The 19,964-nt window shown below is 51.0% G+C and overlaps 4 protein-coding genes across 4 annotated transcripts; 1 reads left to right on the plus strand and 3 right to left on the minus strand.

Moving 5' to 3' along the window:
• Positions 1-268: 268 nt before the first annotated feature.
• On the minus strand, positions 269-3,559 carry PFICI_11062 (uncharacterized protein; the record flags this gene model as incomplete). Its single annotated transcript, XM_007839643.1, has 1 exon — positions 269-3,559. One exon carries the CDS (start codon positions 3,557-3,559, stop codon positions 269-271), a length of 3,291 nt encoding a protein of 1,096 aa, XP_007837834.1.
• Positions 3,560-4,576: 1,017 nt separating this feature from the next.
• PFICI_11063 (uncharacterized protein) lies at positions 4,577-6,293 on the minus strand (the record flags this gene model as incomplete). Its single annotated transcript, XM_007839644.1, has 4 exons — positions 4,577-5,265; positions 5,319-5,815; positions 5,882-6,038; positions 6,128-6,293. 4 exons carry the CDS (start codon positions 6,291-6,293, stop codon positions 4,577-4,579), a joined length of 1,509 nt encoding a protein of 502 aa, XP_007837835.1.
• Positions 6,294-13,291: 6,998 nt separating this feature from the next.
• On the plus strand, positions 13,292-16,107 carry PFICI_11064 (uncharacterized protein; the record flags this gene model as incomplete). Its single annotated transcript, XM_007839645.1, has 2 exons — positions 13,292-15,949; positions 16,006-16,107. The coding sequence occupies 2 exons, from the start codon at positions 13,292-13,294 to the stop codon at positions 16,105-16,107; spliced, it is 2,760 nt and encodes a 919-aa protein (XP_007837836.1).
• A 1,374-nt stretch (positions 16,108-17,481) lies between these two features.
• PFICI_11065 (uncharacterized protein) lies at positions 17,482-18,438 on the minus strand (the record flags this gene model as incomplete). Its single annotated transcript, XM_007839646.1, has 1 exon — positions 17,482-18,438. One exon carries the CDS (start codon positions 18,436-18,438, stop codon positions 17,482-17,484), a length of 957 nt encoding a protein of 318 aa, XP_007837837.1.
• Positions 18,439-19,964: the final 1,526 nt, after the last annotated feature.

Below are 19,964 nucleotides of genomic sequence, written 5' to 3' on the forward strand. Positions count from 1 at the left end.
AAGGTTCTGATAATAATACCCCTTCATCGTTCACGGCTTGCAAATCAGAGCTTGTATAATTGAAATAATGCGAAAAGAATCAAACTTTCATCTTGGAACCCAGACAACCCAGCCGGAGGCTAAAAGACAACTGCCATACTAACTAAGGTATCTATAAAAAAAAAGTAGAAGAATCTGAAACCCCCTCCCCCGAAATATTGTTCACTGCCACATGGCATACATGTCCGAATGACTACTAGTGACAGGCATGCCCAGCCCAGATTATTTCCTAACCTCTACCCATAGGTGAGCTCTTTAAAAATCCCTTCTCATCATACAAACCAAGGCTCTCGGAACTCGTTCCCGCAACCTCTGCTAACGCAACCTGGAGCCGTCCCAGCTGTTTCTCCTGGTCCATTTTCGCACCTTCGGGTTTCCCGAGATTCCCTCCGCTCACCTCACGAAGCACATTGCCCGTCCGTCTCGACTCTAGCGACCTGCCGGCCGCCCCGGCAAAGTCACCCATATTACCACCGCTCAGCATGGTCCCCCTCCGCGACCGAGCACCCGACCGCATCAGACCCAAGCCCCGTGGGGCCTCTACCGCCATAACCTCCCCAGCAGAAACAGCACCAACCAAGCTCGTCGGCCGCCGCTGCTGCTGCTGCTGGGCTCCCCGTCTCGGACTTCCCACGGCCAGGTAATTGCGCGTGCCACCAGTTTTCTTGCCGGGGCTGAAGCCGCCACCGCGCATGGCTGGCAACGTCGGGCTGGATCTACCCCCTTCGTCGTCGGCCGTCGTGGTGGTGGTGGCCACGCTACTGGCGCCGCTCGCGGCGCTCACGCTGCTGTTCATGCGTCGGAGCTCGGCGACCGTGTGGGCCAGGACGTGCGAGGTGCGCTGGGGGTTTAGATTGGGAGCGGCTGTGATTAGTGGCGGCACGACATCGTCCTCGTCGTGGTAGTCGTCTCGGGATCCGTCTTGTTGTTGTGGTAAGCCCAGCAGGCCTAGACCCAGACCCAGACCTAGGCCCTGTTGTCGGCTCTTGCCTTCATGTTCTTGGTCCTGTGAGTATACAGAGTCCACCGAGACAAGGCGCTCGACGTGCGGCCGGGACTTGGCCCTGGTCGTGCTGGTAGCGGTACATCTGTCTACCAGGCCCGGAATAGACTCGCGGGGGTCTTTTGCTTCCCCCTTTGAATTTGCGCTCTCATTTGTCGGCACCGTCGTCAGCGTCGCCGTGCTGCTGTAATTCAACGTCACGCCTCCCTCGCTAGAGGCATAGCTCTCGTAAACAGATGAGAGGCCCCCCTCGGACAGTACCGGGCTCGGCCGACGCGGCCGGGCGCCAAGCGTGGGCGAGCTCGTCATGGGGCGTAGCTCCTGCTGTGGTGGTGGGAGAACAATGGCTGGCCGTATGCGGTTGCCCTTGGGCGACGGTGTGGGCGTCACCCGCACCATTGGATGTGTAAGAACGGTCGACCATCCCTTGAATGAAGTGTCGGTGCCCTCGTCGCCACCACTGTCAAACTCTTCAAAGCTAGAGGAAGGAATCGGAGTAAAGACTTGGGAGAGTCGCACCGGGTCCTGACCAGGAGGTGTCTTGGCCGTGATGAACGGGTCGTCGGGTTCCTCGTCCATGGCATAAATGGTGAAATGAAGAGACGTCTCGCGCGGCAGCCATGCCTTGACTAGACAATCGCTCGCGCTGCTTTGTCCTTGGGCATCCTTTGGATCGGGTAGCGGCCTCGGGGGTAAAAAGGTCATTTGGCCCATAGTGCCCCTCTTGGCATTATACGGTCCAAGTCGGGGGCTCTCCCCAGCTTCAAGGGGAAAAACACCTGGGGCCAAACCGGTTTCCCGATGGCCCGCCACCCCCTCATCCTCGCTGTACAGTGTAGAGAGTGCCGACGAGTGTGAGCTGGCAACAGAGTAAGGGCGTGTCGGCTGCTGATGTAGTGGAGTATCCTCGCGTCGTGGTATGGGCTCAGCAATCTTGACGTTGCGGCTCGGGCTCGACAGCGCCGTCGTGTGCTCGGGTTGTGACGTGGCCCGCATGGTGACCATGCTGTCGGCCTCGGAGGCCAGTGACATGTGAGAGACCTGACGGCTGTGCTGATGGTGGTGATGAGGTTGTCGGCTGGGCGTTGACGATCCTAGTTCCGGCGGGTTCTGGGGCTTGGTCGGCGAAATTTCATTTGCTTCCAGCTCTGCGCACATTATGACGGCTGGGGCGCTCTTCTGACTTTTAGTAGGACTGGATGCTCTGCTGTCGACTACCAAGTTCATGACGGTGGAGTGCTCATAACAAGACGGGTCCAAGTCGCCGGTCCGCGACCGAATCAGCATTGTCTGCCTCCGCGAGCTTCTCTTTCCATCCTGTAATCTTTCCGTGGTCATCCGGAGAATTTCGCTCAATTCGCTGTCGGTGGCGCTGTGCTTTGGTACTGATGGGCGTTGCTGCGTATTCAAAGTCCTGGCGTTACTCACGAGTAACTGCGCCGCATCCAGCCCGATGCTGTTGCGGTGTCTCGGGTTATTGATCATGGCGGACGGAGGCCTGGGCACGGGGAGTATGGGAGCAGAGACGGCACTTGGAATAGCAATGCGCACCGTATTGTGTTGGCCAGGCTTCAAGGGGCTGTCCTGAGAGTTGAATACTGGGGGTGTCGTAGCACCACCATCATGAGACAGGGACATGGGTCTCCTTTGTTGCGATCGCCCGCGGTCCTCTGCAGCGGCTCCAAGCCCTCCTTCTGCCGAGTGCTCCATGTGCGGCAGTGTTGGACTACCAAAGATGACCGAATCGCTCAACGGTCTCTTCAAGCTCAGTTTCCGCGTTAGGCTACCGGCCAGCAACCATGATATCCCCCTCTTCCCGCCTTTGCTCGCACTGTTTCCAGTTTCCTCCTTTATTTTCCTCTTCTTCTTCTGCGGGCTCACCTTTGGTCCATGGAGCGCGTCCTCGTCGATCCACGAGCCCCTACGTCTCATCTGATACATGTCGCGTCCCCTCTGCTTCTCCATGCGCTGGTTCTCCTCTCTCTCAAAATCGTCATCCCTCCCTCGCGTCGAACTGCAACCATCATTGGATGTCCCCGGACCGCTGTTGAGAAACGAATTCAAGTCATAACTCTGCTGTCTCGAGAATATGGGCGGCAGCACAGGAAGGGTCACACTCTGATGACTTGCCCACCCCGCGGTGCGATCCGTCATTTCTCCATCGGATCCGGCAGTTGAGTATCCGTTGAACAGGAGCGTCTTCTTCCGGAGCCGATTCTTGCCTCCCAACGGCATGTCCGAGTCGTATGGATCGAAAAAAGGTGACGACGAGGCATGATTCAGCTGGCCCAGAGCCACGGGCGATTGTACGGCGTGGGCATGGGCCTGGAGCAAAGCAAGTCTCTGGCGGTCGCGACGACGGCCCAGCACTATAAACAGATGCGATAGCGCTAGGAAGAGAACAAAGCTCCCACCGAGGGCGATGCCTATAATGGCGGGGCGGGAGAGGATGGCAGAGTGCGATGAGGCAATATCATCTCGTCGGATACGTGCTGCAAACTGTTGGACACTGGGCATGGCAGAAAAAAGAGAAAGAAAGGTCGTCAGACGACAGACAAGTCTTGCCGAGGGCTTTCGATTATTATGATTACGATTACGAATAGAGAATGGGTGAATGGTTGCTGCTCAACTTCTAGCGATATTCTGAAGATGCTGCCTGGGAAACAAATGACATGCCTCGAAAATGGTGATGGTCGTCTTATTGTTAGCTTTCAGGACCTGAAGCAATCCTAGAAAGATACATTAGAGAGGCATGCAATGTAAACAAGCCTAGACTTAGATGATGATAATTTGGCCGCAGGAATGTGCAACTTGCCTGTGTCAAACATTCCAGTCGCTCGAGTGAAATGAGACATTGCGGCTGGTCGGTAGGTCATATCAATCATAGATTAGAAGACAAGAGAACTAGTTCCCAATCATCAACGATGCTTTGCTAGAGGTCGGAGAGAGAACCAGCCTAGCCATGGAGAAGATAAATTTGAGAACGAGACTAGATGCCGATCTTATTCTGCATCTCAACTCTGTTAGCAAGGAGCAAAGAGCAAGCTCGAGGATGGAAACATTTCACAATTTCACGATTTTGTACTGGAAATCAATTTTTGGTTCAATGAATTCAGATTGCTCTTTGTGAAATTTTAAGCCAACGCGGTGAGTTCTTGTGGTCCCATCCCTTGCCAGAAGAGACGTTCCATCCATATGCATCGTCGTTCCATCTGCGATATCAGGGAGGGCCTACGACTGCCCAGCCGCTTTTCTGCTCTGTAACGCCAATCCGCAACCCCCTTATGCAATATCAACCAAGTCAGCACTTTGCCTCCCACACCGGTCAGCAGGAAACCCTAGGTAGCACTGGAGCCAACCCAGTAGTTTCTCTGCCGAAAACACACGGCGCAAAGTCCAAGGGTAGTCGAAAAAGTGTCATGAAGCATATCCGGGCAAGAACCGTGAGCCGCGGAATATGATGCAATATCCATCGCCATAGCAAAATGTGTGGTTCAAGTATCTTCATGAAGAGAAAAAGAAGCTGGATATCACTTAGAAGTGGCCAGCGTGGTGGTGGTGGTTGTGACGCTTCAGGTGGTCACGCTTGCGCTCGGCAGGGCTGACGGTGACGGTTGTAACGGTGTCCTCAGTGACGGTGACAACAGCCTCCTCGTACACAATCTCCTGGACAACGTTGCCGTTGGTGATGTACGAAGTGCTCAAGACGGCGTATCCATCAGCGGCATCCGAGAGGCTGGCGGCAGCAGTGGTAGCAGGAGCGGCGACCTTACCGGCGCCCTGAACCGAAAGCACGCTAGTAGCGGAGGCCGAAGAGGAGGCCTGCTCGAAGAAGATGGCACCCGAGGTGGAAGAAGCGGGCTTGTAGGTCAAAGTAGGCGCGCTGTAGGAGGTGGCAGCGGACGAGGAAGAAGTCTTGTAAGATGAAGCCTTGGAGGAAGTGCTCTCGCTGCTGCCGCCAGCGTTGGCAGGCTCGGGACCGTACTTGATGGCGACGTTACCGGGGAGAGACTCAAGAATGTCGACAACGCCACCGACGACGTTTTCAAGGGAAAGGGTGAGGGGCATGGACTCGATGGAGCATGCACGCTGGTCCTCCTCGCTCTGAATGTTGAACAGGGGGCAGTCACTAAGCAGACCCGACAGGTTCGTACACTCGTCAACGGCAGACTGCAAGAAATCCTCATCCCAGCCAGTGATGAAATCACCGTGGTATCCGTATCCTATAATGACCATTAGCAATAATAAACATGACCGTATAGTGGCCAAGACTCACCAGTAGGGTCTCCATTGCCCAGCACAAAGGTACCATCAACACCGACGTAGTTGTAGGTGGCCCAGATAGTCTCGTAGAAGAGAGTGACAACACGGGTCTCGAAACCGTCAGGGCAGGTACCGTCCTGAACCAAGTCGGGGTAGGCCATGTGGCTCTTGTGGTCGTCGGAATCGAGGTCCTTGCCGTTCCAGCACGAAGGGAAGGCCAGCTCGAGACGGAGGCCATCGGGGCAGTTGGCGTCGAGGTAAGACTTCTCGGGCATGTAGTGGCGGTACAGAGATGCCTCAGCGTCCTTATCATAGTTGAGGCAGTTGAAACCAAGAGCGCGCTGGGCCAGATCGGTCTGGTTGGTCTGGCCGAGAGCAGCCCACTCAGACTCGGGAGGGTCAGCCTCAGAGGGGTCACCTAGAGTGTAGTTGCGGCGGTTGGTGTCACCAGCAAGCATCTGGAAGCCCTCGGGGAAGGCCTGGACGTCATCACCACGGAGAAGATAGTATCTGTTATGAGACTTAGCAACCGAATCACGACACTCAAAGAAGGGCGGGAGAAAAGATTTCACTTACGCAAGCATACCACCATCCTGCTGGACAACCTCGAAGGTGCCGTTGGCGAACTGGAAGTACAAGGGAGGGGTCCAGTACTCAGACATGTCCTGAGTGACGGCACAAGAGGTACAGTTGCCATCCTGGAGAAGCGAGGTGGTGGCAGACTCAGAGATACCTATAGTGAATGAGTCAACACAAAATTCACAAACAATTCACGGCGCATGTGCGAAATTTGCGCCATGGTGGGAAGAGGAAACTGCTTACCGCTGGAACCGTGAAGAGTGTGAACGTGAGTAGCAGTCTCGCCGAAGTTGACAATGGGGTCAATACGGGCGAGGGCAGTGCGACCACGGCACTCCATGCGCCAGAAGGCATTGACACTGCCCAGGGCATTGAGCATGACCATGGAGGACAAGAGTCTGGGAGCCATTTTGACGAATTGGCGCAGACTAGGACGTGGGAAGTAGTTGATTGATGAACAATATCAAGAACGGAATCCGCAAAGAACCAAATTGGCGAAGTTGAATTGCGAACAACCCAACTTGATTGACGATTGGGTTGCTTTTTCGAAGGTGTGCGCAGGTGAAGAGGTCAGACCTGACTTGATTGAACTTCGACGGATTGAAGCTCGAGGTTGAGAGCTTGGGCGTTTGCACCTTCCTCTGTTTATCTTTCCTCCCAAATAGGTTGGTCACCTGACGACAGTCGCGATGGCGGGCCTGGGAGTGATTTGGTTTCGAGGTCGGCGTTTGCACTCTCGAGAGATTGGAAAATCAGTAGCTGCCTAGCCTAGAAATTCCAAAAGATGGCTTTTTTTGCTGCTGTGCGGTCGTGTGATGACGATGTTTTTTTCTGGTTTATGTCTTTTTTTTATCGAACAACGTCGGCGATCACAGACCGTGAGAAAAATGAATGCACTGTATGTAGTATCTATCGACTGACGACCCTGGGTTGATCACAGGTGAATGAAGGAATGAATGGGGTCGGAAGTTGACGAAGCGAGTGAATGTTCGAGACACACACGTCAAAGGAAGGACGGAATGCGTTCACGGTGGTGGTTAGGAAACAAGAAAGAGAGTAAACGCTTTTGGCGGCGAGATGGACGGTGGTGTGGTCAAAAGGGAAAAAGGCGAGGACTACGACTACGACTACTACTACCACTCAGATCGTACCAAGTACCACGGTTACATTACTAAAAGTAGGCAAATAGTGCATGTACCCCGTTGACCAGACGGGGGTTTGTTTGAATGCGCAATGAAGAGAGAGAGTGTGGTGGTGGATCAGATAGTATTGGGCGTATGTGGGAGTGAAGCCCGCCCGGTGTCGATTATGGACAGTGAGTACATTAGTTGAGGTACCTAAGGAGTGGAGCCGCCATGTGGAGTACGTAGGTACAAGGTAGGTGGCGGCAGCGGCAGCCAGTGACAGGGATTATGGGTACAGGCAGGGTCAAGCCGCACGACAGAAGACAGCGAAGTGCACTGCAAATCCCATGCCTCAGCAGCCCAGCAAACCCAGCGTCCACCCTATCCATCAAATCACAACTTGCCCATCCATCCCAGCAGGAGGTCGGACAGGAACCAAGCGAGAGACATGGGTCATTCTTCATCTTGCTCTCTCTTGGATTGCTTGGCTTGGCCCTCTCTCTCTTTTCGCATATTTACCCTATCTATCTAAGTAAGCCTGTGCGTTTCAACCAACCACCGTCGCTTATCCGCGCGTTCTGTGCATTGTTCGATTCGAACCTGATCGTCCAGCCCTGGTAAGTCGAGTCGGTCGCCAGCCTATGAGAAGCCCCGGGTACCTGGCCCTCCTCATCTATCCCGATACGATCCCTTTTTCTTTCTTTCTCCCCCTACCCTCTGTGCCAAGTTCCAATTGCTGGTTCCCTTGTACCCTTTGCAGTGATGGATTCGCCGCCCCACATGCTCAGCGCGATTGTCCGACTCTCGCAATCTGCCCAACAGTGGTCTTTCCCACTTATACTGCCTAGCACTGGCCACATCCCCCACCGGCGCCAGCAAGTCACTGGAGATCCTAATGCTTGGCGAACTTGGCCCGCGGAGATTGAATCAGGATGCAGGGCATACGCACCTGGCACATGGTACGCAGCGCGTCAGTTCTACACTAGAAAACTACGTATGCGATGCCCGCCAAAGGGGTTTGCCCAGGGATAATCGCGCTTCCGTAGCGAACTAGTATTATATTAGTACGTGGGCCTTCTTAGCTTTCACGATGATGAATTGATTGAGTTGCGATTTGACACTCCCGCCAGCCCGCGACCGCCAGACTCTGGGGGAGATGACATGGAGGGGCGCACAACTGCAAGCCATCCCGCTCAGCCCGAGATCTAAGGTAGTAGTCGTAGTCGTAGTCGTAGTATGCAAACGCAGGCAGGTTAGTAATAATGCAGGTACGGTATGTAAAATGTAGGTATGTGAGGATAATGTAGTTGATGATGAAAAGCTCCCGTGGACCACGGCCATTGCATTGCAGTTAGGCGTTGCTTCTACACAGTAGTGCCATGCGCGAAACGTATCCGTCCAACGCTGGAATCTAACCAAAAGGTTACATACATTTATGATTTTAGATCCCGAGATTCAACAGCCTCAATATGGACCGACGCTTTGCATTTACTGCCAGCGCATCGCCGAGCTTGTTGCAATCAGACACTTCACACTTGCACTCAACCCGCCACTATCTTGTGTATCACAATGCACTACTCATTACAAACTTCCTTGTCTTCTCTTCATTGTTCTTCTTCTGTTTCGGTATAAGCGCTCGCCCTTCTAGAAGATGAGAGAGTGTAGCTCATCAATTTGGCTAAAAGTTGAGCCCCTCCAAAATTTCGCGCACTGCAGCTGATTAAGAGACACACACATGTCCCGCACCTTTCATCTAACAGGGCAGGTCCACTGGTGGTCTGCAATCATCCATTGGGCGTCTTCAAGTGGGATCATATGGGCGCATAAACTAACAACGGCCCAAGACGGTCGGAGCCAGAGGACGGTTGTGGTGTTGAGTCACTATTGAGTGTCTAGATATTAGACCTTGCAGATTGCTATCTATCATCTCTGTCTGGGCTTCTTTGTTGAGCTTTCCCCTGAACACAGGTGCCTGATGCTCGGTTCGTGATTGGATCATCCGGCTTGCGATGCCGCTGCATTGGTACTCACGCTCGGCTTCGTGCGCCTTTCGGAGAGTTGAGGAGGTGAGCACTTGTGTCTGTCATTCGATGCTCATCTACCACTATGAAAACTACTGTCCGGTATAATGCCTCGCTCGAAGGGAACAAAATGTATGGCTTTCTTTCTGGCCGAGCAGTGTATCAGAGTCACTCAACAACGATTAAATACTGCATATCGCCAAACACTCGGCAAAGCTTCCATGAAAGCCTGTCCCTTCTTTGGACAAGAAACGAGCAGAGATAGAGATTGCGTACAACATGACAATAGGAACACAAATGCCGTTGGCCCGTAAGATGATATCGGCGCGGCCTCGTTGATGCGATAATGCTGCAGCCTGAATGTGTCACAATGTTCGCTTCTTGAAAGGACTGATGTGGCCAGCACATTGCTTGCCTTCCACGAGCACGGGTAGCAGCTCTTGTGCACAGGAGATCATGCTGGCCGTCTCTTTGTTACGTACAGACCTGCTCAAACTTCCATAATATTCGGTTTCCACACGTACGGCCAGCCTGACGTGGCACAGTACTTGTACGGAGAAACCTCCTTTTGAGGCCCCATTTGGGTCGCTAGATGTGTGTAGGTATTGAACTTTCATGTTCAGTGTTGAGGCGAAGGATTGCAGAATTGTCAGTGCAGCAAGCGGTTAGAATCCTGACTATCCACCGAGGAGGTAGGTACTACACTGGAGTCCACCTGCTAGTGGCCATTCCCGAACAATACGAAAATACGAAAACTGCCGGCCATGACTACTTGCCATCCTCTCACTTTCTTTCGTCTCCTTGATGTTCTCTATATGCCATATCTTCTGCAGGAACAGTGATTTGATTGGCGTTTTTGGTGTTTGGTTTTACTGTTTTTGAAGCAGCCGACTGTCTTGACTGATCTTCATCATTTTGGCGGACGTTTAAGAAGGCTTGCAAGGCTTGTGGGATTGTGACTGTCGAAAACCATCCCGAAAGTAGAGGGGCTAGAGGGGTAGGAGGGGCAGTTCTCGCAAGGTTCCCCCTGGTCTCCCTTTAGTGGCGCCGAGATCTAATGCTGGCGATGACAGGGGCTTAGCGTTTCAAGTTTGACGGTACTAGCCAATCAGACACGATTATGCGGTCGCTCGACGCCTCCTTGGGCAAGAGGAAAGAGCCAGGGTTTCCGTTCCTGCATGGCGATCGACCGTTTCTCCCCTCCCTCCCTAAAGCTCCTGCTCGGTGCTCCCTCCCACCCCCTACGTTGTTCGGGAGGCGTCAGTTCCTGACTTTAGTGCCTGCTAATGGTCACTGACGACGACGTCGCCGAGCACACCGAGGAAAAAGAGGCCCCTCTCAGGGGTCCCCGGTCTGTCAATTTACCTGTGGTTTCGAGATGATGGAAAAAAGAATCGTCGCCCCTGATCCCAAAGACAGTTGACCAGGTTAAAGCTACTCATCACATGCCTTGACCAGGCTTCTATTAAACTGAGTCGCGGAATATCATGAAATCCTTTACAGGGTCCTTTTTGGAGGCGAGGAGAACGGGGAATCATACTAAATTGTCGCGAACACTGCATGCTTCTGTTGTTGAGTACACTAAACTCGGACGCTACATTACCTACACAGGCGGGAACACCGAGAAGCTGGCACACCATGATCAAGGCGACCGATTCCAAGAAATATATGAATCGCATAGAGAAGTGCAGTCTCCCATTCAGATAGACAGACTGAAAAGACGCGATCACTTGTGCAACCCTCATACGACATGATTCGAGTTCTTTTCTGTAAGTTTGCGGCTGGGGTGTGGAAGCAATGCCAATTGGCCAGGTGCTCACATAACGGCTTCGTCTATCTGGAAGACCAAGTCAACGTTCCCTCGTGTCGCACGACACCAATAAAAGCAAAGAGCCCAGGCTCATGGGCATGCCACAATTGCATCTCCAGTCATTTCGAGCTCATGATATTCTCAAGTTGCACAGCACATTAATTGTTTGTTGTTTGATGCATTTTGGGTCAATCACAAATCTACTTCTGGCACAGCGCCACCACCATGATGAGCACATTCGACAACGCATCATGGTATGACCAAAAATGCTAGGTACAATGGTATCATGATTGCAGCCGACCGCTTGGAATCACAACTGAAAAGCAAGCCCCGGTGTTTTAAGAAACGAAGGAAAAGAATAAACGTGTTTCTGGTTTATGCTTCTTTCGCTCCAGTAACGAGACAAAAGATCAGACTGAAGAGAGTTCTTTTAAGATGACAGGCTCATACTTTAAGCTTTCATCTTGATCGGATTGTCCATCTGGGGAAAGCAAGCCCGGGAACTCTCGTGGATTTGGGGTAGTGTTTAAACGTCAGATATTCTGAAACGGTACCTGTAAGATCTCCTGCAAGCGACTGCGCCCTGCTATCAGGGGAGACCTGGGAGACCTGGGAGACACATGGGGGTACGTTGCATCTTATAGTGACGATTACAATATCAGCCAAGCCAGTCCGGTGGACAATAGTCACATCTGCTCCGTGACTGCACCGACAAGATAGTATCGTGACAATTGAGTGCAAGAGCGTCGAACACCATTGGAGCCACGCCATGATTGACATCAACGAAGCTAGGCAAGATTGTAGTATAATGATGATTTACGTTCGATCAAGATTACACAACTTTACTCGTGAGACTGTCCGTTCTTGATTCCCAATTCGCCATGAAATGCCGCTTGTTCTTCTTTTTTCTCTTGGCTCATATGCTCCAAGGTCTTGGCTTTCTTGGCCCAATCATCCAGTCACTGATTTTGGCCTTCCAAGTGGTTAGTGAATTTCGGCAGAAGTAAGTGAGTGAATTGCCAGTAACACTCAAGTCCTCGTCGCCTGTGGGAGCACTTGTAGCTCTTTCTCAATTGAAGAGGATGGAGCTCAAAAGAAAAAAAAAATATTGCAGCATCCGTCGCATGATTCTCACGTTGGGCTGCTCTCGAAACCTAAGAGAGAAAGAAGAAGAAAAGGGGCATGGAAGAAGAAGAAGAAAGCATCCGAAAGTGACAGCCACTCTGCCTCGAACACACGTTCAGAGTAAAGTACTAATGTGTGAGGGCAATTATTACCGATGGGCGCCGTGGGAGAGTTATCAAAATGAGTCCACGAAAGAAACGATCTTGTTTATTTGCACAACTCTCATCTACATTTGCGAAGTGATGGTTGCGTACGATCATTTCTCAATTATTTCATGCTTAATAGTCGCCCAGCTCTCACGGAAACTCGCTCATAAGCTCTCCTATTGATGAGAGATCGTATGAGTACCGACAAAATATGGCCGCTTTCATGTGGTGTTTTTATGAGAATCACTGCTGCTCTAGTTGGCATTTAAAAGTCTCCACTTACATCAATCAAGTTCGAGAAAGGAGAGCTTATAGAAAGATCATGTGTATTGACATTGATGAGATTATGCCGCCTCGCTCACACGGCGTTGTAGGAAAAATTCGTGTTGGGAATGATGAATTAGGTGGTTGTGCTGAGTAGGTTTGTATAGGGGGAACTTTTAGAATAATGCCCTGGAAATTGCAAGTCCCTCCTCAATATTCAAATAATAAATTACAATCATCACAATGAATTACAGTCAACTATCGTTGATAATCTTTTCGTAGATCTAGACATGTCTCTATCAAATTCATTCCGTTTACTAACTGATGGCATGCCGCTTTGTAAACCTCAAAATGGGATATGCTCATATTATTCTCAAAACACTTGCATAAGCCAACCCAACAGATGTTTATCGTCCATCAAATTAGTTTCAAGTCATTTGCGAAGCTCATGAAAACCATAATATCTTCCAGTAGAATCAACTCTCCATTGATTTCGTTTGCGTGGCAAAGAACATTCCTGACACATGGATGAGATTCCAATTGTCTATTCAGGTCCAATTTTTCTCGGATTGTTATATTCTCTTGAGTATAAGAATTACCTGATCTGGGCCTATTTTTTTTAATACAAGTACAAAGTTGTTGTTACGTATATCGGTGGTAGGCAATTGTGGCATGTTCAATGCTATACAGTGTGGACTCTAGCTTAAGCATACTAGGCAATTACGTAATACTCTCTAGCTAGCCACACCTCCAAGCTCAAGCCACAAATGCACCATACAACCTCCCCACGTTGCTTGTCGCGTGTCGGCTTGCATGGTCTTTCTGTGAAAGCCTAATAACTACCTCATAATAAAACTGCCATTGCAGACACCATTTTAACCCAATGATGATAAGATACTTTTAATTGGCCTGCGACAATGGACGATCTGGCAGGACTCGACTGGTCTTCGACCAACCCCGCCAAGGGTGCCCCGAAGACGACAACCCCGTTGGGTATGAACCAGAATACCTTCTATCCGAGCCTTCAGCCCACGCCGCCTCCTCAGGTCTCCGGTCGCAACACGCCCCTATCGGCCCAAGGTTCTGGCCTGAATGCCCTGAAAGCGACGGCCACCAAGCCCGCCGGCGACAGCTTTAGCAACCTCGTCAACTTTGGCGGCGCCAAGAGCAATGCCAACCTTAGCTTGCGCGAACGGCAGGAGCAGCTGGAGGCCGAGAAGAGGAGGAAAGCCGAGGCGCAGATGAAGCAGATGCAAGCAAACTATGGAAGCGCAAACTGGGACAATCTAGGCTCGGCTGGACCATCACAAACGGCGTCACGAACGGCATCCCCCGCTGTACCTATAGCGGGTCCTGGAATAGGGGCATCTGCTGCAAAGAAGGCACAAAACGATGACGACGATCTCTTTGCAGCTTTCAACCGGAACACCAAGGTCGACAATGCGAGCCACTACCCCCCGCCTGTACAGCCGACATCCGGGAAGAGCACACCGGCTAGCGCTGCGAGACTGGACTTGAGCAGCGCAAGCGCTTGGACTGTGCCACCGACCTCGGGCGGCGGCGACTTTGGCAATGACGACGATCCATTTGGCTTGAACGATCTCAAACCCAAGAGCTCACATCAGGCGACTCCAGCTCCCGTCCAAAGCGCCGACGATGATTTCCTTGGCGACCTCGGAAAGCCCGTGGAAGAAGTTCGTCGCAAGGCGCAAGCTGCACAACCAAAACCAGAGCCTGGAAAGCCGATTGAAGTCTCCGATAGCGAATCTGAGCCGGAGCTACCCCAGCGATCGAGAACGGATGATCCATTTGACAAGGCAGTGGCGGAACTGGTCGACATGGGATTTACTCCGGAAAATGCTAGAAGGGGTCTGACAGAGAGTGGCGGCGGCCTGAACGTTCAAGCCGCTGTGGGATGGCTTTTGGATGACGCACACAGAACAGCAAGAAGGGAGAAGCAGCCCTCGAGAGATTCACCTGCCGAGAGAAGTCGAGCTCGAGAGGACGGCGGACGCTCTAGGAACAACGCCAGCCCTGCTTGGATGAGAGAGGAGAATCCTGAGCTGCCACCGCGAGGAGACAACCGATCGCCTGCAGCAGGTGGTGGCGACTTTTCTCAGAAAGCAGCAGCCATGGGTACAAGCTTCTTCAAGACGGCTAATTCCCTGTGGAAGCAAGGCCAGAAGCAAGTCCAAAAGGCTGTGGCGGATTTCAATCAAGAAGGCGGAGATCCTAACCAACCCAAATGGATGAGATCTGCACAACAAGAGAGATCTCAGCCGCGAGAGAAGCAATCATCATCCGCGACCGACGAGGCAATGATGCTTGACTCTGGTGGCAGGTCGGAAAGGCATGCGTCCCGTTCATCAAGAGAGCCATCATTTCCTCAGGACTCAAGGCAAGACTATCCTAGGGACCGTTCGCCGGCTATGCCAACCCGGCCTGCAGGGCAGTCAGCTGCAGCACCCAAGTGGCAACAGGCACAGCCATCAATGGACCCCAAGACTCGTCTTAATAAACAATTGGTTGAAGAACAAAGTGCTCAAGCCTACGTTAGCCCGGCCAGGAGGAAGAGGACCACGCCACAGCCACAACCACAAGCTCCTCCCGAGCCGGAAGTCGATCTATTTAACACTACCGCTCCGGTCGCATCCGCTAAGCCGCTTCCTCAAAGGTCAAATCAGCCATCGCCGGCTGCCACAAAACCATCGAGCCAGCCTATCTCACGAAGCATCACTCCTAGACAGCCAGTGCCGACAAGGCAGATTCCTAGCCTTGCACCGGCTACTCTGCAGGCGTCAACACGGCAACGCCTTGACGGAACAGCTCACTTCAAGCGCGGCGATTTTGATGCTGCCCATACTGCCTATACCAACTCGCTCAGGGGCGTTCCGCAGACACATCCCCTCTGCATCGTGCTTCTGACCAACCGTTCCCTCACTGCATTAAAGACTGGCAATCCTAAGCAGGCCGTGGATGATGCAGATGCGGCCATTTCCATCATAGGACCATCCCGTGGCGAGGGTGAGAAGGTTGCTCTCGGCGATGGCGAGCAAAGAGATATGAAAGATCTTTACGGCAAGGCCCTCAGTCGGAAAGCGGAAGCGCTCGAGCAGATGGAGAAATGGTCAGATGCGGGCAATGTGTGGCAACTCTGTGTTGAGGCAGGTGTTGGTGGCGCATCCGCGATTGCTGGCCGCCAAAGATGTCAAAAGGCCCTGGCCCCTAAGCCAAAGCCGACACCTCGGCCTGTACAAGCAGCTCGACCGAAGCCCTCTGCGAGCTCAAGTCTGGCGCCTCAGAAGGACTCCGAAGCAGTCAAGAGACTGCGGGATGCCAACAAGGCCGCCGAGGCAGCTGATGACGAGAAATTTGCACTGAGCGAAAAGGTGGATGCTCGCATCGCAGCGTGGAGGGATGGCAAGAGAGACAACTTGCGTGCCTTGATTGGCAGTCTCGACACGGTGCTTTGGGAAAACAGCGGTTGGAAAAAGGTCGGTCTTCATGAACTCGTCATGGCGAACCGTGTCAAGATTCATTACATGAAGGCCATTGCCAAGACCCATCCCGACAAGGTGAGTTTTCAAGGTTTACTCTCAAATCATACACAGATTCTCTAACTCTTATCCAGCTTCCACAAGATGCCAGTACAGAGGTCAAGCTGATAGCAGCCACGGTCTTTGCAACATTGAATGAGAGTTGGGACAAGTTCAAGGCTGAGAACGGGCTATAGAGCCGAGGGGATGTCACTTGACAACAAACTTTACTTACCTTGGGTCAATATGATGAACGTATGATGAATCAAGACAGCCATCTAACCATAGACAGCACGCAAGAGCCTGCTGGTTTTTGAACATTAGCGCAAGACTCACTTTCTTCTAATCTCAATATTGAGCTTGTAACATGCGAGGTGAACTATCTTTTGTAGGGTTGGAGTGAACTTGGTCCACCTGATGTGGCCATTTATTTTTGGACCCTTCAGAGGACTGAAAATGAACAAGATAGATCATTCTGTGCGCCTACACGGGCTTCGTGTCGATTGCTATATTGGCAAACTTGAGGTCGCGATTTGCAGGCGTCGATGCAATTGGGGGAAAGGTCTGTCGCGGCGGGAATGATGAGAGAATATTGGAAGCCCAGTAATGATGCCTCAGGAGACAAAGAACTCGCATACGCAGCCCTCGCCGTCATGGCACAAGGAAGCGTAGAAAGAAAGAAAGCCAGGTTCCCACAGTGACTTGCAAACGAGCGTGTGGACCTTATCTCTTTCACACCTCACTTTTTGAACCCATTTAACGAAGGAATTGGCTGAATGAAGTAAATTATACCACTAAAATGTGCTGGGTCGTTTTTATATCTGCTCATAATGCAAATATATAACATATAATATACATTGATACTATGCCTACAGAACTCCTGGCTGACATTCCCACAGCTCAAAACTGGCACTATCAACGTTTGTATTTTCGTATTCTGTCTTTAATTGATTACGTGCATTAAGCAATAGTTCCAGTGAAACAAGTCTGGCCGGATCATCTTTATGAAACACAGATTCTATTATAACTACGACGTGTTCGAGGAGATCAATAGCTTCATCCCTCTCGACCCATCCGCGCTTGACCAATTGTACTCAATAGTGCACGTCGAACACATTGCGCTCTCCTCGTCGCACCATAAAGGAGTGCCTACACAGAAAGCCGATTGCCCATTCCAGCTCTTCTTCCAACACATACTCTAAGAAGATCGATTGATGCATCGCCTTTGCCTCCATACACAACAGAAACAACAGCACATCAATGACAACTCGGTCCAACTTCTGTGTTTGCTCGAACATTCCCATGATTCGAACTTCCCTGGGATGTTGTTTGTCCTTGAAATCTATCGAAAGGCATGACGCCATTAACGTGATGTCGCAAAATGTAACCAAATATGAGCCACTCGGATTGCACAATGGGCATACCTTTTTCTGGACTATCCATTGTTCCCTACCACATTCCCTTCTTGGCTTTAGGACCCGCCCAAGACTGTATTGAATTGTCTGCCCGTATCTCGATGCTCGTCTCCCCTAATGCTACCAAGCACTGTCACTTGCACGTGATGTGTCTCGTCAATCATCGCCATAGTGGGCCGCAGTGCTCCCATCCGAGCTCTCACTGTCTGGATCTTGGCCAAGCACGATAGTTTCTGGCTCCGGTGGCGATGAAAATTTGCCCGCAACGTAATTCAAGGCTTGTCGAATAATGCCAGGTGGCCGTGGTAACGATGCGATATTCCCGATCCCCCTCAACTCGATGTCATTGTGTTCCTCTCCCACAATGTCAGGTAAATTTAGCCAAACAAATCTCTGAGTATCGTGTATCATTCCATGAATGGACAATGGATAAAGCTCTTCCGAGAAATTGTAAGGCTGGTGGATTGCCATCGGCCGATAGGAAGGGATGAGTAGATGGAATCGCGCATCCCTTTGGGGTCTTCGGAGCGTTCGGCGAACCGCAAGCATGAATAGGCAGAGAGCTTCGAGATGTTCTGACATTGCTAGGACATTGGCAGGAAAGCGACGACGTGCGAGTCTCTTCCAAAACCAAGGATGCCAATCAGTATCTGGATGATAGAGGAAGTAGAGGTGTGTAAGAGAGTCGCCGTAGTCTGTCGCTGCCTTTGACTCTAGATAATACATGACAGTCTTGGAGAATCTTCGAGGAGCCTCTAAGCCATTATGCGCCTGTAATTCTCCACGGATTTGAATGCCTATCTGTGCCATCTCGTCTGGCCCTTGTAGTACATGCGATAGGCTCATCACAATCGATGCGGTGGAGACAGGTAGCGCCGTCAGCCATTTGTCTGGCTCGCGGATATATTGCTTCACATTGTCGAGGAATGCTTCAACCGCTGGTGCAATTTGTGCCGGTCTATCGCTTCGTCGTACCGGCAAGTCATCAAGTTGCCTAAACAATGCAGCTCCTTCCATAAGTAGGCGGGTTTTGCCTGCTATCTTCTTCTTGCTCTTCTTTCTCTTCCTCGTTCTTGCGAGATATTCAGTGATTGGTTGAAATAGGTTGGGCATTTCGCGCTTGTCTCCTGGTTTTACTCGTTATTTAGTCGTGTTTGGGATACTTCCAAAGATGCAGTGAATAAAGAACGTCTTCTAGCACCAGATTGTGCGCTTCGTTCTTGGTCACAATGAAAATCACCTAGGTAGATAGATCCAGGACGCTTGTTAGCAGAGAGCAAGCTCTGCTGGGGATTGCCTCTGTCTACAACTGCGGGGTAAGAAAGGTCCTTCATGTTGTGAAACAGACAAGTGAAAATTGCACCAACAAAATGTCAAGCATTCCCATACAGTATCAAGAATGGAAATAATTGGTTGTTTATTTCTCCGCTTCCAAGCGTTGGGCAGGCAAAGTGATGTGCGGTTCCGACTGCAAGGCATTGGTATCGGTGCGGAAGACGACGTTGGCCGCGCAGGATTATTCTCAACTCAACTCAGCATGAGCTTGCCCACACATACTTGACAATCGGCGTATCCATAAGGTCGATTGTGCCAGGCTGATATCACCAGAACTTTTGCTTAATAGGTGTGGTAAAATAACCTAAAGGCAGAACGCGAGAGTATAAGCCTGGCATATCAAGATAAGATTTACAGGTGTGTCACTTATATAGACGTCCCTTGATAAAAACAATTTGTTAATGTTCATCGCCTGTAAGTATGCGCGCGCGATCTGAGTGCGTAAGAGAGAAGGAGAGAACCTACTCACATTCAACTGTCTACGTCTTACCCAGACTGTAGTTGCAGGTGTTAACGTTTTTATTGTCGTCGCAGTTGCGATGGTGTTCAGTCTAGTGGAATCTGTGACTACAGCAGTGTTATTGGTGGTAGGCATTGTAATTGTCATCGTGCTAGCTCAACATCGTAGTCGTAGTAGAGGTGGATGCGATTCCCTATAGTGGCATCTATGACAATTCTCGTTGAAGTCGGTCCAGTCGATCTCGTGGTCTCTGCGAACAGTAGATGCAATGGAACTGCGTATAGTCGCATCCAAACCTGGCTCTTGCGCATTGGCGTTGCGATACTGAGTGACATATGCCACCTTGTAGCCATTGCCAGCTTGACCATCTCTGTGATTTTACTCCTAGCCATCTTCGACATCACCATCATCATTATAATGTTAGTCGACGTAGTAGCTGCCATCAACATTATCACCACTGAGGCCCGTGTTACCGCTGCCGGCGACATGTGCGCCGGCACTTTTGCCATGAGCTCTATCCCAATTACCAAATCATCTTAATGAATAACAGGTCGCAAAGATAATAGACAATTTTGTTTGTGCCGAATGGAGAGCTAAGACCTCAGTAACAAGAAGGGGTAAACGAATAGATAGATGTTAGTATTGCTGCTACTGAGGCATTAGCCAAGGCTATTATCGTTGATAGAAAGAGACGCCACAGTCCTTTTGACCACTAACATAAATTAATCACAACAAATATCAATTAGCTGAATTGTCGGCCAGGCGAACGGTGAAGGCAGAGAAGAAATACTTGATGGCCAGCTTGGATGTGTGAAAGATTAGCTTATATGTCTCTACAGTGTTG

The sequence above is a fragment of the Pestalotiopsis fici genome (genome assembly GCF_000516985.1).
Source record: "Pestalotiopsis fici W106-1 unplaced genomic scaffold PFICI_Scf_8, whole genome shotgun sequence".
Classification (NCBI taxonomy): Eukaryota; Fungi; Ascomycota; class Sordariomycetes; order Amphisphaeriales; family Sporocadaceae; genus Pestalotiopsis; species Pestalotiopsis fici.